Source organism: Pongo abelii, chromosome 11 (genome assembly GCF_028885655.2).
Source record: "Pongo abelii isolate AG06213 chromosome 11, NHGRI_mPonAbe1-v2.0_pri, whole genome shotgun sequence".
In the NCBI taxonomy this organism is placed as follows: domain Eukaryota; kingdom Metazoa; phylum Chordata; class Mammalia; order Primates; family Hominidae; genus Pongo; species Pongo abelii.
Genome location: NC_071996.2, coordinates 36,413,898 through 36,432,972, shown reverse-complemented (window position 1 = coordinate 36,432,972; position 19,075 = coordinate 36,413,898). Strand labels below are relative to the sequence as shown.

At 47.2% G+C, this 19,075-nt stretch overlaps 2 protein-coding genes across 4 annotated transcripts in view; both read right to left on the bottom strand.

Moving 5' to 3' along the window:
* Positions 1-19,075, bottom strand: part of MGAT5 (alpha-1,6-mannosylglycoprotein 6-beta-N-acetylglucosaminyltransferase) — a 338,815-nt gene that overhangs the window by 300,964 nt on the left and 18,776 nt on the right. The window lies entirely within an intron of this gene.
* The window catches only part of LOC134759587 (uncharacterized), a 32,438-nt gene continuing 17,778 nt past the window's right edge, over positions 4,416-19,075 (bottom strand). Inside the window, exon 1 of the mRNA XM_063712759.1 lies at positions 4,416-19,075. This exon is cut by the window's right edge and continues 17,778 nt beyond it. Within this exon, the coding sequence (XP_063568829.1) occupies positions 4,696-6,522 (1,827 nt within the window). The 5' untranslated portion in view covers positions 6,523-19,075 and the 3' untranslated portion in view covers positions 4,416-4,695.

Below are 19,075 nucleotides of genomic sequence, written 5' to 3'. Positions count from 1 at the left end.
TGCAAAGATAGTACAGAGTCCCTGTATGCTCTTTGGCCAGCTTCCCCTAAAGTTAACGTCTTACAAAACCATGATATATCTGTCAAAACAAAAAAATTAACATTGGTATGATACTATTAACTACACATTTGATTTGGATTTTAGCAGTTTTATAAGTATTTTATCTTCCCAAGAACCCTATGAAGTAAGTACCATTCTAATCCTGATATGATGGAGGATGCTGAGGCTTAGTAAGAATCAATCACTTGCTTATATTAACAGTAAAATGCCAAAGACTAGCAAGACTTAGATTATGATTTTGGTTCCTCCATATCTGGAGGCTCTGCTTAATCTCTACACCATAAGCTTACCTAGATATCATCGTTCCCAATTTATAGAACAAGAAACCCTGACAAGAAGTGAGCTACCTGAAGGCATGCTGCATCAAACCTGGATGTGTCCGAGTCCAGTGTCCCAGTTGCACTCTGGCCACACCACCATCTCCCTCCATGACACAAGAGAGATGAGGAGTTGCTCAGGGCCCATGCAAAGCCCCTGAAACCCATGAGGAATGTCGTGAAGGCTGTGATGTGGAGGGAGGGGATCACAGCCCTCGAAACTGACTACTTGTTCCAGGGCTACTGGTAAACCTGAGAGCTCTCCTGTGGCTCTTGTCAGGTAAAAGGGACACAGGGAGCCAACTCAAGAGTGCCTTACAAGGAGCATGTCTAGAGGAATGAGTGGTAGAAGGAGCAGCCACCAACTACTCTAAATTTAGCTACAACCAAACCACTGGGATCCTTGCTTTGGGCCTCTATAAGGAACTCTTTTAAAACATTCTTCTCCTGGGGGATCCTGTACCTCAGTCCTTTCTAGCCCCTAGATTTTACCACCTGGGCAACAAAAGAGGCAGGAGTCGTTAACAACCTCACACAGACCTAAAAAGAATGACACACGGCAAGCAGACAGAGACCTGGACGAACTTATCTGGACAGCCCGTAACAAGCCATGTTTTGCACCTTTCTTCCAGCCTTCATTTCCTTTTTGGCACTCCACGATCCCCTCCAGGTGTTTCTGAGGCACACTGCAGTTTGAGAACCTGTGACCTAGAAATGTATTCGGAAGGGTCTCTGTATGCAAATAAACAAGATCTCATGCATAGACTGGGGGCCCGTGGAGAAGCGCACAAGCTGAGCTGGGGGAGCAGCATTCATTCATCTCACAGTTAGGGAGCAGTAGAGGCCAGGCCTGCATTGTGTGCTGCTGGACGTCCTAGGCTCCTGGAGCATAAAGTATAGGAGAGCTTGAAGATATCAACCAAGCAAGCCTACGGATGAATACAGAATTACAAACTGTGGCAACTACTATGAAAGAAAAGAATGGCGGGGAGAGCAGCAGAGAATAATGGGGATCTGCTCTCAGCTGAGGGGTCCAGGGAGGCCTCCCTGCGGAAGGAAAGGACATTTAAGTGCAGATAGGAAGAGGCAGGAGTTGGCCAGGAAAAGAGGGAAGGAAGTAAGCTTTCTCAGAAAAAGAACACCATGTGCAAAGGCTCTGGAGCTGGGGAGAGCATGGTACTTGGGAGATCCTGAAAGAGCCAGTGTGGCTAGAAACAGAGGGAGGCAGGAGGACAAGTGAAAATGAAGCTGGAGATGTCACCTGGGCCAGAGGTATGACCAAGAGTCTGTGCTGGCATCTAAGCTTAAAAAGGATGGCCCTGAATTTTAGTAGAATATTGACAATAAAAATAACAACCAACATTTTTTCCAGTACTATGTGCCAGGCCCTGTCCTAAGTGCTCCATATAAAAAGGTAATCCTTACAACATTCCAACAAGTAGGTTCCACTCCTATCAGCATGCCACTTTACAGATGAGAACACAATTCAATTCAGCTGCTCCAAGTCAGACCTAGTTAAGGACTGGAACACAATCAGACCAACTTCAGAAACCAAGCTCTCAATCACTTCATCATTCTGCAGGAGAATGGAGAAGCAGATGGACCTCAATGATCTGCTTTGCGTTTTCAGAAGCTCAATATGGATGCCGTGCAGACAGGGAAGTGAGAATGGAAGCAAAGGCCACGGCATCTTCCAGGCCAGAAATGGCAGGAGCCTGGGCCAGGGTGGCGGCAGCAGAGATGTCCAAGACACAGGAATTCTGGGCGGTGGGGAAAGAGAACACTCTCCTAGGGACTGTTTCACATATTCCAAACTCCTGACCATGAACAAAGTTTGTGCATCCTAACCCACCCCAACCACCTGCCATCAGACAATGCGAATAAGCGCCGAGGAGAGTTCTCCCTCTTCTGCAGGACTGACCCAAAACACAGGGCGGTCACTGAGCCTCTGCTATTCCTAAGAGTTAGCATTGATGAAAAAGTCTGTTCTTTGTTTAGAAGGGATGTCATTATCCTCCAGGAAAGGTCACAGATGACCAAGACACCTCACGGTGGTGCCCTCAAGAACAATGACCAGATTCAAACTTAGATATAAAAAGATGCTTCTAGCTTGAATTTTAACAAGCAGAGTTTCTCTTTAATTAACTTGATTGCCTCACAGCTCATTAGTGTTGGACAGCACAGTTGTCAGGATGGCTCGCGTTTCTAGAAAACTCCCACCTATGGCTTGGTAAAACAGTATGGATCTTGGAGAGGCCATTTCCTTGGATGAGATTTAGAGTCTCAGGGGTGTGGTCAGTGTCCTCTGACTTCAAATAAAAAGGGTGTTGTGGGGTAGATAATGGAGGCTTACTAACAGCTTACACAGCCCGAGAATCAAAGCCACTGACAGCTCCGTGCAGGCAATGGGGACACCTGGACTGGCAGAACCACTGAGTTTCTTGTCTCCCGTGACAGGTCTAATCAGGACTTCCCCAAAATGGGGCTTGCCTGTGCCCTCTGACCTGCATGTCTGAACACAGCATGGATAGGCCTGGCAGGATCTGGAGGAGGACACAGAAGGGGAGGAGTGGGTGGGAGCAGGGCCACTTCCTTACATAAATAAGTCGCAGCCTCTCGTATTGCAACAGTTGTGAAAAAGTCCACACCCATTTCAGAGTTTTGAAAGACTTCATCTGAGATGGGTGGAGAGGGCCAAGTGCCCCTCTGAAGCTCTCTCCTGTGTGCCATCCGTTCCCCGACCCATATCTGTTTCTCCCATATTCCTCCTCATTACCGCTGCCTTAATTGGTCACAAAGTCTATGTATTATAAGTGGAAACTATTAATAACACCTGGTGGGTGAAAAATGCTATGGCTCTTATTTACAAAAGTATTAAATTAAGTACCTCTTGTTTTGCGGGGCTCTGGGTATTTTTTTTCCACAGGATAAAAAAAATAAAATAAAATAGGGCATAAGAACAAAGAGCTACAGCCCTGCCCTTGCACCTATGGAAGGGGCCGAGAAACTTCTAATGATGAGGGAAGGGAGGGAGAGAGTGGAGCGGAGAAACCCATGTCTCCGGGCCTTAACCCCCATAGCGTTAGGGCCTTCTCTTCCCAAGGAACCATAAGCAAGAGTTAATATGTTACTCAGCAAACACTGCTCGAGAAGTATAGTCAGTCATCTGCTATAAGGAAATCGTCCTCGAGTGGCCTGTAAGACTCTGAGTGAGTGGCTTAATCACCCAGCAGGGCCTAGCAGGCAATACAGAAAACTCCTCCCAGACAGCAAGCCTGTAAAGGCAAAGCATTATCATTTGTAACAGGATTAATAACAACATGGGCTGGAAACAAACAGACACCACTGGATTACGTTTCCAGCCTCTTCAGGGAGACCATCGAGTTCAATGAAGGGTTTTATTTCTTTGTTTTTAAACAAGACAGCATCTCCTACCATGTGATACCAAGAACCCTCTCTGGGGAAATCAGTTCTTGTGCATTTGTCCTGCCAATGACAGGCAGCCTGAGGTATAGGGATTAAAACAGTTAGTCAGGAGAAGGTCCAGGAGGAATTTTACAATTCCAATTTAATAATTAAAAAAAGAAAGAAGACCAAGGGTCTCCTGATTAAGCCTCAGCACTTTAAAAAGGCCTTAAGGGGATCAATATTCCCATGTCACAGTGCTCCCTAAGTTATTTTTTTAACCACTTGGGGCCCTGATTAAAAATGTGGACTCTGGCCTGGCATGGTGGCTCATGCCAGTAATCCCAACATTCTGGGAGGCTGAGGCAGGCAGATCATTTGAGGTCAGGAGTTCGAGACCAGCCTGACGAATATGGTGAAAGCCCATCTCTACTAACCCATCTCTACTAAAAACACAAAAAAATTAGCCAGGCGTGGTGGCACATGCCTATAGTCCCAGCTACTTTGGAGGCTGAGACAGGAGAACTGCTTGAACTCAGGAGGCGGAGGTTGCAGTGAGCCAGGATCACACCACTGCACTCCAGCCTGGGCGACAGAGTGAGATTCCATCTCAAAAAAAAAAAAAAAGTGGACTCCATGCCTGGAAAGGGGATGCTTAGAGATCTCCCCTTTTGACAAGTTCCTTTGGACTTTCTTATGCAACTGAGGTTGCCAAAGCACTGCCCTATTTCATTAATGCACTGCTGATATACAGCTAAAGTCAGAGAACGATTCATACTTTTCTTTTAAAACTAAGAAGATAAACTCAGTCACATTTGCACATAACTTGGAGACAAACATAGTTACCATGTTCATCAGTGAAGTCTCTGGTTTCCCAATTTTTTCAACAGATAGTTCATTATTTTTTAAAAAATTAAAAAGACATTGATTTTACATTTACTTCCTTTATTTCCTTTGGGGAAGATTGGCAGTGCAACATTTGGCAACAGAAAGAAGAGCTGTGAGTGACTGAGGTCCCATGGCAGTGAGTGGGACCCACAGGGGATGAGTGAGTGAGGTCCCATGGCAGTGGGCGGGTCCCATAGGGCGTGAGTGAGGTCCCATGGCGGTTGGCGGGTCCCATAGGGCGTGAGTGAGGTCCCATGGCGGTTGGCGGGTCCCATAGGGCGTGAGTGAGGTCCCATGGTGGTAAGCGGGTCCCATAGGGCGTGAGTGAGGTCTCCTGGTGGTGAGTGGGTCCCACACGGCATGCGTGAGTGAGGTCCCATGGCAGTGGGCGGGTCCCATAGGGCGTGAGTGAGGTCCCATGGCGGTGAGTGGGTCCCATAGGGCGTGAGTCAGTGAGGTCCCATGGCGGTGGGCGGGTCCCACAGGGGATGAGTGAGTGAGTTCCCATGGCGGTGAGCGGGTCCCATAGGGCGTGAGTGAGTGAGGTCCCATGGCGGTGAGCGGGTCCCACAGGGCACGGGTGAGTGAGGTCCCATTGCAGTGGGCGGGTCCCATAGGGCGTGAATGAGGTCCCATGGCGGTAAGTAGGTCCCATAGGGCGTGAGTGAGTGAGTTCCCATGGCGGTGGGCGGGTCCCACAGGGCACGAGTGAGTGAGGTCCCATGGCAGTGGGCGGGTCCCATAGGGGGTGAGTGAGGTCCCATGGCGGTGAGCGGGTCCCATAGGGCGTGAGTGAGTGAGGTCCCATGGCGGTGAGCGGGTCCCACAGGGCACGGGTGAGTGAGGTCCCATTGCAGTGGGCGGGTCCCATAGGGCGTGAATGAGGTCCCATGGCGGTAAGTAGGTCCCATAGGGCGTGAGTGAGTGAGTTCCCATGGCGGTGGGCGGGTCCCACAGGGCACGAGTGAGTGAGGTCCCATGGCAGTGGGCGGGTCCCATAGGGGGTGAGTGAGGTCCCATGGCGGTAAGCGGGTCCCACTGGGCACGAGTGAGTGAGGTCCCATGGCAGTGGGCGGGTCCCATAGGGCGTGAGTGAGGTCTCATGGCGGTAAGCGGGTCCCATACGGCGTGAGTAAGTGAGATCCCACGGCAGTGAGTGGGTCCCATGGCGGTGAGTGGGTCCCATAGGGCATGAGTGAGTGAGGTCCCATGGCGGTGGGTGGGTCCATAGGGCGTGAGTGAGGTCCCATGGCGGTAAGCGGGTCCCATGGCGGTAAGCGGGTCCCATAGGGCGTGAGTAAGTGAGATCCCACGGCAGTGAGTGGGTCCCATGGCGGTGAGTGGGTCCCACTTGGCGTGAGTGAGCGAGGTCCCATGGCGGTGAGTGGGTCCCATGGCGGTGAGTGGGTCCCATGCCGGTGAGTGGGTCCCACAGGGCACGAGTGAGTGAGGTCCCATGGCGGTGTGTGGGTCCATAGGGCGTGAGTGAGGTCCCATGGCGGTGAGTGGGTCCCACAGGGCACGAGTGAGTGAGGGCCCATGGCAGTGGGCGGGTCCCATAGGGCGTGAGTGAGGTCCCATGGCGGTGAGTGGGTCCCACAGGGCGTGAGTGAGGTCCCATGGCGGTGAGCGGGTCCCACAGGGCACGAGTGAGTGAGGTCCCATGGCAGTGGGCGGGTCCCATAGGGCGTGAGTGAGGTCCCATGGCGGTAAGCGGGTCCCACAGGGCGTGAGTGAGTGAGGTCCCATGGAGGTGGGCAGGTCCCATGGAGGTGGGTGGGTCCCATAGGGCATGAGTGAGGGAGGTCCCATGGCGGTAAGCGGGTCCCACAGGGCATGAGTAAGGTCCCATGGCGGTAAGCGGGTCCCACAGGGCATGAGTAAGGTCCCATGGCAGTGAGTGGGACCTCACTCACTCACCTCTATGGGCTGCATAATTATGCAAAATGCAGGCATGCCCCAACCTTGAATCTTTCCAAACCTGGGATTGAGAAGGCCTAGAGGCAAGGTGAATCCAAGTGTACAGAACATGCAGGGGTAGGGTGCAGATTTGGCACCAGCCCAACTCACAACATGCTCAGATTCAGACTTCTGATCCTCTCTCCCAATGGAGTCCTGGAGCCTCACAAAGATCCAAACAATGGGATTGAAAGCAGAAGACATTCGTCACATAACTTTGAACATATATTCATTACCAGGCCACACCTATAATGTGCTATGTCTCCATATTTTTGTAACTCCTATTATTACCTTGTGAAAAGCATAACTATATTCTATTATGTTTCCTTGTGTTAAAAAGCATCCAGGTCTTCAATGTAAATATTTAAAACTGTCTATGGTGTTTCTAACCCTATGTACTTTTTCACTTTTTAAATACACTGAAAGGCTCAAATTATGGAGGTAGCCACTCTTCTCTTAATCTCTGAGAGGCCCAACCAGCAGAGTGGCTGATGGAGCAAACCCAGCACAAGCGTGGTCCTCTATCTACCACAGGGGATGAGAGGAAATCTCCAGGCACCGGTGTCAGAAGAAGCAAGGGACGGGGCCTCCCAATTATTAATAATATCTCCTTGCTTGGTGTCATGGCTGTCTTGCCTGCCCAGGGGCACCTATGGGCTGTGAATTAGACCGCTTCTGGGAATGGGGAGCAGAAACCAGGGGACAATTTACGTGGAGAACTTCTCTGCTGGACACCAGGAGAGCCAGAGCTCAGGAAAATATAGCATCATGATCCAGAGGGTTTGCTTTTTAGTATTCCCCCTTCTGTCTCAATGGCCTTGCTGACAGGGGTAAACACACTACTATCAAGATGCTAGGAGGCCAGGGAAAGGGAATATTTACATCTAGCACCTAAGTGCTCAGCATTCTGCCAGGAGCCTCATAGTGCTGACATCTGACAGCATCCCTGCCTGTTATCTGGTGATTCTCTTGGCCTCACCCCCACCCATTCTCACCCTCCAACCAGCTGACCCCTGTATACACCTGGCTTCCCTGCCTGCTGGCTTCCCATTGGTTCAGCCAACCAGGCACCCAGTGGGGAATCGAGGAAGGAAGAGAGAGGTCTGGGTATTTCTCTCTGGCTCCCTCTCTCACTGGGTGCCACATCTTTAGGTAACATTCTTCCTTGACTATAGCTCCTTCTGGGCAGCCCCTCCTCCACAGTTCCAGGTCTCACTGCACTCCAGTAACTCTACTTCCTCCCCAGGCCCCTCAGCCCTAGAGGTGATAGGGCTTTTCCACTGCTGTTAGTGCCTTGGTGGATCCCTCAACCTCTATAATTATTCATTAGGCTTTATTCAAACCATCTGAGGTGAATTGTTTCCTGCCAGGAGCTCTGATACCGACTCTCATTTTCAATGTAATTGCTTTTGCAATTGAGATGAAACGCACAGATGTGGGTCTATAAGCACGTGGGGGCATTTCCAAGAGTTTATTAACCTGGTGTAAGTACTAGGTTTATAAAGAAGAGCTCACAAGGCTCATTCAACATCTGTGTGGCCTTGAACCCAACTCCAAATCCAACCAGATAACCATGGCAATCCCAAGGCATGGGTGTAGAGCCTCTAAATTCTGTCTGTAGTAGGTGCACAGGGATTTTTTTTTTACTCACCCTTGCTTTCTACCACATGCTTGCTAGTAGAAAAATCTCTGAGAGGCCTATAAAACATTTCAGCTTCTCTGGGGAGTAGAATCCACAAGGAGGATAATGGTAATAGCTGCCTGTCACTGATCTTGTACACTGCACAACAACCCTGTAAGGAAGCTTTCTTTATCTCCACCTAACAGATGAGCAAAAAGATTCACAGACGGATAAGCAACTTGCCTGGGCCTGACCTCACGGCTGTTCTTTCCTTCCCATCGCACTATTTCTTAAAAGAGGGAAATAGGATCCATGGTCTCCAAGTTACTCCTAAATTAAGCCTGGAGGGATAAGCCTCCCCAGGCAAATCATAAACACCAGGCTGGGCACGGTCGCTCATGGCTGTAATCCCAGCACTTTGGGAGGCCGAGGTGGGCAGATCATCTGAAGTCAGGAGTTCCAGACCAGCATGGCCAACATGGCGAAACCAAGAATCTACTAAAAGTACAAAAACAAAAATTAGCTAGGTGTGGTGGCGGGCTCCTGTAATTCCAGCTACTCAGGAGGCTGAGGCAGGAGAATCACTTGAACCAGGGAGGCAGAGGTTGCAGTGAGCCAAGATCACACTACTGCACTCCAGCCTGGGTGACAGAGACTCTGTCTCAAAAAAAAAAAAAAATACCGAAGAAAGAGAACTTAATTTCAAGGAACAGCTAGCTCAGAAAGCTCTCTATGATAGAAGTGAAAAACTGCATACAGTGTGTCCATGTGTATAACATGTATAGTATAATCTCATCGTGGATAATGTATGGATGTGTGTATGTCTACAATGATTGTTTATGCACAAAACTTGTCAGCAATAGTTTTTTCTGGAAAAGTGAGAGAGCCATGCTCTCCTGCACAGTTTGAATTTTCGGTCATAAGCATGAAACTTAATTTCTTATTTAAAGAATCAGAAAGGAAGAAGAGAGGGAAGAAGGTTGGTTTCTATGAACACTTAGACCAATGGTTCTCAACTTTCACTGCACACTGGAATCCCCTGGAATCAAGGGCAATCACCAGGGGAATCCTGAGATCTGCAGTTAATTAGTCTGGGGTATGGCCGGAGTGCTAGAATTCTTAAAACTCCCCCAGGTGATTCCAATGGGCAGCAAGGGTTGAGGACCACTGCATTATCAGTCAGGATAAAATATAGACCAGAGGCGACAGAGCAGGTGTCTTAACTTTTGCATGCTCTGGACGCCCCCAGCAGTCTGATGAAGCCCGTGGATGTTTCCTCAAAATAACATTTTTAAATGCATGAAATAAAACACCAAAGATTACAAGGCAAACAAACTGGATTTAGTTATCACAATATTTTTCCATTGTGATATGGTATGAGTGCTTCTTTATTAATACACCAAGTAACAAGATCTAAAAATGGCTTTATTATCTACCATCATTTTTAAGTAGTGAAGAGATCTCTGCAACAACTGTAGTGCGATATGGATTTATTAATGACAAAGGTCAAGGTATTTCTAATGTTACTTTGGTTTGTTGCCTATATTCACAATGGAAGAAAATGCCAAATTTCAGTTAGAACTCAGCGTCTATTTTTTTCCCATCGAAGCTTACAGACTGCCAGGCATAGAGGTAGAAGGAGGAGGACAGGGTGCCATCAGTGAACACAGTCATAGGACTTGCTCATCCCAACGCTGATTCTATTACCGGGTGTAAGACCTCAGACAGAAGGAAAGAAGACAACAAAACAAAAACAACTTCAATCACATGCTAATTTCCATTAGAGGCTGTTCCTTTTTTTTCTTTCTTTTTTTTTTTTTATTAACTCTGTAAGGCTCCTTCAAGATACAAAAAAAGTACATTTCCTGATAACTACACTGTATATTTTAATTATGGCAATATTTTTCAAGTACAACTTCATGTGAAAAGATCTGTGTTTCTTCCACTAAAAAGACTCAACTGTGTTATCTGCCTCAAGACATCCATCACATGAATGCCAATATCTTAGGATTTAAAAGGGGGCTTTTTGAAACTTTCTAAGTATTTAATCAATAGGTTCCTTTTCATATAGAGCTACACTGCCTGCATAGACTGTGAACATGTTTTTTCTTTAATCTAAATTTGAAATAGCATTTACTATGTACTGAGCAGCTATTAGACTTCCATTACAGCACTGGGTTCTTTTCCCAAATCACAGTATTCTAATGCTCACATCCATGCTATACCATTATCCCATTTTACTAATAAAGAAACAAAATGACTAAGAACTTCAAAACAGCCTGATGGTACAAAATCACTCTCTCAGGAAAAAAGAAAGAGAGCGAGAGAGAGCAGGAACTCAAATTACATTAACATTCGTGTTGAAATTCCAGTTATAAATTAAAAGGGTTTTTTTTAACTAAACAATAAAATATTTTCTTCGGGTGGAAAGGGACCACCACACCCACTTATCCTAGCAACAGACTAAGCTAAGAAACTCAAAGACCTACTTTTCTTCATAGCCATACTTTTCTAATGACTCCAGAGTGACTTTTTAAATTCCTTCCATTCATGAAGTAATACAACACTCCAATGAAATGCAGAAGAGAATGGCATCCTCAGACCCAGCATGCAGGCACATGGCTGTGGAAGAGCGGTGGCCAGTCCCCAGGGCTGAAAGAAACCCAGCTGCCAATGCCGGTACCCAGTGATCCAGGAAGCCCTGGTCTATGTAAAGCAGCAAACAGGTTAGGGAGGTTCCCCAGGCCCTTTCACATCCATTAGAGACAACAGTAGCATTATCTTCAAACGGTAAGGTTCTCATTCCATAACTACCAGAGAGCTTTTCAAATGAGCCTAATCAATTTTTTTTTTTTTTTTAAATAGGGTCCTGCTCTGTTGCACAGGCTGGAGTGCAGTGGTGCTATCATAGCTCACTGCAGCCTCAACCTCCTGGGCTCAAAAGACACTACCACCTCAGCCTCCCAAGTAACTAGCACTATAGGCTCATGCCACCACACCCGGCTAATTTTTGTATTTTTTTTTTGTAGAGACAAGGTCTCACTATGTTGCCCAGGCTGGTCTAGAACTCCTGGGCTGAAGCAATCCTCCCACCTGGGCCTCCCAACCTGATGGGATTACAGACGTGAGCCACCGCACCTGGCCTACTCAAACGTGTTCATTCTCAATGTTCTCAAGACTTATTTCCTTTTACTTAATATACGCAATGGGGTAGGAGGTATACGATGGCATTATTTTTTAAATTTTTTGTCTCCTATGAAATTAAGGCATTTAATGGGGATGGGGAGGCTCATAAAGAATGAGTTATTTCAACATCAGCCAAACACCACACTTAACTAAGAATGCCCAAAACTCTCCTTAAAGCAGAATAAAGACTGGAGTAAAGAACTCAGAAGAGAGAGATCACAGAGAAAAGACCAGGCTAACCAAAATCAAGGACACCTTAAAAAACTGTCTAACAGTAAGTCTCAGCAATGCACATTTTGTTCTCAACTTTGTTTTCCAGCAGGGTGGAAATGTACAAGAGTGAGTGTGAAGAGATTGGGGGTTGGGGGAAGATGTTAGGAAGAAGACAGAACTGGCATTCAGTAAGTCCTAGCAAGTTTAAGGGACTTTCATGTGTTTCATTAATTTTTCCCACAACCTCACCAGATAGATTAGCACCTCTTCAACTTTAAAATAAAACTGGAAATCAGAGAGGTTAAGCAACTTGCCCAGAGGCACACAGCTATAAAGAGCAGAGTCAGAATTAGAACACAGATCAACCTGTCTCAGGGCCTCACTCTTTTTCCTGCCCCTCACTCCTCGGATCTTGTTAGTTATTTTCAGTTCAAATGTCAAGGCTCAGGAAAATTGCATCCCAGGTTCTCTTTTTTTGAGACGGAGTCTCGCTCTGTCACCCAGGCTGGAGTTCAGTGGCACAATCTCGGCTCACTACAGCCTCCACCTCCTGAATTCAAGCGATTATCCTGCCTCAGCCTCCCAAGCAGCTAGGACTACAGGCGCCTACCACCACGCCCAGCTAATTTTTTGTATTTTTAGTAGAGACGGGGTTTCACTGTGTTAGCCAGAATGGTCTCAATCTCCTGACTTCGTGATCTGCCCGCTTCAGCCTCCCAAAGTGCTGGGATTACAGGCGTGAGTCATTGCACCCGGCCCGCATTCCAGGTTCTTTAAACAAACACACACACACACACACACACCTTACTTCGGTTATAATTCCTTGGAAGGAAGGGGAAAACATCAATGCATATCCAAGAAGTCAGAGAGGAGGGGGAAAAAAGGAGCAAACAGCCCAATTTTCCAAAAGACCAAGGTGGGGGTTGGGATGGATTCCAGAAAATAGTGACATTGGTGAAGATTCAAGTTCCACAAGTGAGTATTCAGCAGATGGTTTGTGATCACTTTTAAAAGGTGGTCTGCACAGCAGAATGAATTTAGAAAGAACCAAGCAGGCCAGCGTGACCTCATGCCTGTCCGTATTGGAAGAGACCCCTTGTTTGGTCAGAACACAGGGCATCTGTTTCCACAAGCCATAAGACCCATTTCCCACATCACGACATCATCACTCCAAAGGACTCACCCAGGAGCCGTCCAAGCCAGTACTTTCCAAAATGATTTTGGTCCCATAGCTCATCAGTCAAAAATGAGCATGCATCCCTTATATATGACTTATTTTAAAATTAAAAACATGTACTACTGCCAAATTATAAATATGAGTACAATTTAAGACCTCACTTTTTAGGGAAGAAAATATATATAAATTAAAGCTTTTACATTTTCTTCCCATTCCCCAAAGGATTATCCTGAGCACCAAATGTTGGAACTTAGTGCGTGATATGGTTTGGATCTGTGTTCCTGCCTGAATCTCATGTAGAATTGTAATCCCTAGTGTTGGAGGTGGGGCCTGGTGGGAACTAATTGGATCAGAGAGGTGGAGTTCTCATGAATGGGTTAGCATCCCCTAGGTGCTATTCTCCTGATAGTAAGTTATTGTGAGATACTGTTGTTTAAAAGCATGTAGCACCTCCCGCCTCTCTCTTCCTCCTGCTCTGGCCATGGGAAGTGCTGGCTTCCCTTCACCTTCTGCCATGATTGTGAGTTTCCTTGTACCTCCCCAGAAGCCGAGCAGATGGCCAGCATCATGCTTCCTTACAGCCTGTGAAACTGTAAGCCAATTAAACCTCTTTTCTTTATAAATTACCCAGTCTCAAGTATTTCTTTAGAGCAGTGCAAGAACAGACTAATCCAGTGACCTAGATGCCGCATAGTGGTTGCTTGGAGCCCAGTGAGCTTCATCTTCACCCGGCATCCCTGACACACCTTGTCCTGGCCTCTACTCCCAAGGCTGATGGCTGCTTTTCCTCCCTGGGCATCCCAGAATCACTTCTTTCCATTTCCTCCCCCAGCACAGCCTTTCCCTCCTAAATTCCCTCACCTCCCTGAACTTGTTACAATGTCTTCTTCTCCCCTACATCCCTATCTTCTCACTGTAATAATTACCCAGCAAAATCCTTACGTTGTAACAGCAAACTGTGCCTCCATTTCACAGTCTACCTTCTCTTCTGCATTCAGGCAGTTCAATAGTACCAGAAAGATTAAATGAATACACAGTAACCACATAAACATTGTTACCAGGTTACTGCACACCCTCCTCTTCTACAGATCTTCTAACACAGTAACTAGGATTTTTCTTGTCTTCAGCCAGCTCCATTTCCCTTTATCCTCAGCCAACCATTCCAGTCCAGCACCACCCTTCCACCCCTCTATTTCCAGGCGCCTGCCTGCTGTTCCTCATCCATCCACTCAACCATTCCTTCATTCATTCCAATGCTTCCCAGGCATCCAGGATGCGCCGAGCGCGGTTTCAGCTCACAGTGAATCCTACATCCTAGGAAACAAGAACATGTCAGGAGTTGGGAAGATCATGAAAACAAAGCTCCCTGTTACAAAATAGGGAGCAAGCAGGGGCCAGAGATACAACCCACCTCACTCTCTGCCCACTTCTGCCCTCTCCCGTGCTTTTTCAAATTGAGATATTAATAAAATCCACATAACACGGAATCAGTTCTTTAACAGTACACAAACTTAGCGGCATTGAGTATGTTCACCATGTTGTGTGATCATCACCTCTATCTAGTTCCAAAACATTGATATCACCACCCCCCACCCCACCAAATAAAACCCGGATCCATCAAGCATTCTCCACAGGCCCCTGCCCCCAGCAACACTAATCTGCTTCCTGTCTCTGCGGGGTCACCTATTCTGTGTATTCCATGTCCGTGAGTCATCCCGTTACCATTCCAATTCAGAAACAGCCCTGCCTCCCTTTGGTGCTCTCCCAGCCTCCTCGAGGAGGGCCTGTCTCACATTTGTCCTCACACCCCCATGCCCCCTCCGGCCTGTATCTCTAAAACCTCAGAACAGGCTCTCTAAGCCTTTGAGCAATTCTATCACTCTTGAAAAAACCAAAACAGGGCCAGGTGCAGTGGTTCACCCATGTAATCCTAACACTTTGGGAGGTCAAGGCAGGAGGATCAATTGAGGCCAGGAGTTTGAAACCAGCCTGGGCAACACAGTGAGACCTTGTCTTTATCCCGCCCCTTCTCCACAAAAAAAGAGTTAAAAAACAAAAAACAAACAAAACAAACACTTCCCTGACATTCCTTCCTCTGTCAAGACAGCCCCAACACCTTCCTTCCCTACTCAGCTTCTGATTCATTCCATGGGATTTGCAACTTGCCAAAACCAATAAAAACGCAGAAGGCCTTGGCTCCCCAGTGCCCTTTGGTCTTGTGAAGCATGTGACCTCAGATAATTATTGGTTTTGCCCCTCTGCACCTCAGTTCACTCATCTGCAAAATGGAGATCCAAGTAACATTTACCTCACTGGATTTGTATGATGAATCGGAACTACCTGAGTGCTCACAAATGTCCCCAGCACACTGTAAGGGCTCCAATGTTGTCACTATGGTCAAGATGATCTGTCCCATAAAACCCCATGGGCCTGCTCCGCTCAGGCGGGGCCGGGCCTTTCTGGCCATTGGTTCTCTTTGGCTCAGCCTGTAAATGCAGAAATTTTCCAAGAATTGGCTCTTCCAGGTTAACACTCTTTTTGGGGTGGTATCATCTGGTCTCCTGACTTTAACCACTATCAATGCCAACAACACCTAAACCACAGGGCCCCACCCTTCCCCTCTCAGGCTCAGCACAGCTTTGCACTCACATGGGAACACCTGGGCAACACGTCAGTAACCTCAGGAGGCCCTGAACTCTGCAAGACCAGAATTAAGCGTCATCCTCCCCTTGCACTCCTCAGCCACCTCTCCTCACTCCCTCCACTTCAAGTTCCCCTGCTCTCCCATGGGGACCACTGCAGTACCCTGCCCCTGCCACTCCACCTCCTGAGCCAGGCTTGCTCCTGTTCCCTCCTTTTCACACTGCAAGCAGAACAGACCATCTGAAAACCAAATCTGCCCAAGCCATGCACCTTTCAGGTGCTCTCCACTGCTCTCAGGAGCAAGTCCAAATGCATTCCCAAGGAAGGCTTTTCCTGACCTCGCCCCATCCCCAGCAGCTCCTGCTCTGTCCTCTAGGCTCTGGGAATGCTGACTGCTGCCAGCAATGCTGGAGTTAGCCCACATGGCCCCTGCTGGCAATGTCTTTCCCACCCCATTCTCACAAATCCCGCATATCTTTCAAGGCTCAGTTCAGCCACCACCACCTCAAGGAAGTCTTTTCTGATGCCCTAGATTAGACTAAGCCCCCTCCCTGCCTGCAATTCACTGACATTAGTGTGAGTCTGTTTTCCTCATTAGGCTGTAAGCTCCCCGAAGACCTTGTTTATTTCCTCCATCTACCCATTCATCTACCCATCCATCCACCCACCCACCCATATATCCATCCACTTACCCATCCAACTATCCATCTATCTATTCAACAAAAATGTCCCAAGAGCCTACATTAGGCTAAGCAATAGGAATATAATAGCTAATAAGATGGACAAGGTTGCTGCCCATCAATGGAGGCAGACAAAAACATGTGACCACCACAACCCCCCATATTAGTCCATTTTTCTGCTATAACAATACCACAGACTAGGTTATTTATAAAAATAGAAGTTTATTTGGCTTATAGTTCTGGAGGCTGAGAAGTCTAAGAGTGTGGTGCTCGGCATCCGGTGAGGGTCTTCTTGCTGTGTCAGAACATGGTAGAAAAGCATATGAGACCGAGAGGGAAGTGGGCTGAACACATCCTTTCTATCAGGAACCCTCGATAACCCTCTCAATAACTAACCCATTCCCTGGATAACAGCATTAATCTCTTCATCAGGGCAGTGCCCTCATGATCTACCTGTTTTTAAAGGCCTCACTTCTCCATTCTGTTACAATGACAACTAAATCACATTTGTTTAGGAAGGAATATTCAAACCATAGCACCTCCACAGCAACCACACAGTGTGGGTTCTGGAGCCAGGTTCCCTAGGTTGAAATTCTGGCTCCTTCACTTGTTAGCTATGAAACCTGGGGCAAATTACTTAACCTCTCCGTGCCTTAGTTTCCTCCTCTCTCTAATCAGAACAGTAGTGCCCAGCTAGCACTTTTTTTTCCTGCTAATTCATTTTGCTAATGTATTTCATGAATAGATAAATCAATGGAAAGTATCCAGAACACTGCCTGGTACAAGTTAGCTATTCTCCGATTATTGGAGCAATGGGACTGCTTATGACATGGCCCCACCCCGGATGTGGGCACAGGTGTTATGTTAACCTTTGTGCCCTGTTTCTGATATAAAGTACTCATCAAATGTTTACTGAGTCACACTGGTAAGCCCTACAAGAATGGCTCATTGGCTCGGCATTAAAGACTTTTAGAGCTGGTAGTCACGCTGGATAACATCTGACCCAACTCGCCCACTTTTGTGGAAGAGACAGAGGCTCACAAAGTGGCAGCGAGAGCATCAGTCCCCAGATCTCCTGACTTGCCAGCCAGTGCCTTGTCCCCCATTCTAAGCAGACTCATGGTGCCCACAGCAGCACAGCTGCTCCACATCGTCCCACCTCTCCTTTCCCATGGTGGAACGGCCACAGCTCCCATACCCAGGCCGCCTCCTTCTCCGCTGGCTTTGCCTTCTCATGCCTCTCTTTTTTCTTTTTCTCCCTGTTTTGTAGCCAGTGGTTCTCCTATTTCCAGGGAGAGAGCTGACCATTCATAAAGACAGCCAGAGATCACTGTCCTCTTCAGGGAGTGGCTCACACAACCCAGTGGGGTAGGTGCAGGCCGTGAGCCCCCAAGTGCCTCTCCAGGTCCTGCTGGTCACTCCTGATGGAGGAAGGACTTTTTCTTCATCACCAGCAAGTTTCACTTTACTTACTTTAGGATTCATGCTTTTACAAGTGCTCCAAGGGTCAGAAGGCAGGTCCTCCCTAAACCTGGGTGTAGAAGGAAGGCCACGTAACAGCTCTCAACTAAAAGCTGTTCACAAATGGCCAGCAAGCGCATAACCAGCACCCTCCCTCTGCTTGCTCTGGGTTGCCAGCAGTGGCCTGGCCTGTGGATGGCATGTCATCCTCTGGCACTGCTGCCCTGATGACAAGTGGTAATCTAGCAGGGCTGTTTTATAGTCTTCGGTATTTACAGAACCACTCTGTTATGAAACTTTTACTTTTGCACCTCAGCTGGCTTAGAAGGCTGCAAGAGAACACGACACTGCGAACAAATAATTCCTGGGATGCTGTGCGAGGTTTTTCATTCCTTTTCATGACTGGCCTGTAATATCATTTATAAGAACCCTGCACTTCATCCGTCTTCATGTCTGAGCCTCCGCTGGGTGTGTTCGCACGCCTGTGTCTGAAGCTCACAGAGGCACAAAGGCTTGTCACAAGCCCCAGCATGGCAAAGCAGTGTATTTAAGGGCTGGGATTTTTACCTGAACATCTCAGAGTAATGACTATACCATACACAAAATTGCCTCATTGATAGCAGCCACAGCCAGAGTGCTAAAAACAAGAGTAGTAAATTTGTATCTACATACCTTACTATTAAAGAATTCATCTACCATTCTGGATCTTAACAGCCACAGGCTATGAAGATGTTTGCCCTGGATATGAGATTCTGTGACTCGTACTCTGTCTTTCTTATAAATGCTAAAGCAGACCCATTGTTTTAAACAATGGAAAACCATTTTTATGAAGGAAGAAACTGTCTTTCCAACAAAACCCTTTCCATGTTTTTACATGAAAGAAGATCTCTAGTAGACATTTCTCTGGCCAAAAAAACCTTTCGCCTAGCCTTAGAGAATTTCTCTTTGGCTGTATTCTTAGAGCAGAACGCATCTTCAGAAGGTTCTTCCATCTGTGCCTTACCAATTCATTTGCAGACAGAGTGGCCTGATCTAACAGCATGTAATGGAAAGTAGGCACGATTTAAGATCAGAGACCTGCATTTAACCTCCCAATCTGTACCTTATCAGTAGGGGGACCATATATCCCCTTTTATGCCTGTTATCCCAGCATAATCATCAATAGCACCCCTCTTCACTCTCAAAAGCATCCTGATTTGGATGATAAATTATATGACCACCTTGCTTATTATGTGAGTCACCCCAGACAACATACTTCACTTTCCCACATGAGTTTCACGTTTGTCCAGTGAAAATAAGGGAAGCTAATATACGTGGTTATCCCAAGCATGACATTAGACAGTGTGCACGAGACACGGTCACAGGAGGACCCAGTATTGCCCGTACACCAGCTACCATGCTCAAAAGGTCTGTTCTCAGAGAGAAAGTATTCATTTGTATGTGTGAGGTCTTCTCCTTTTGGTTG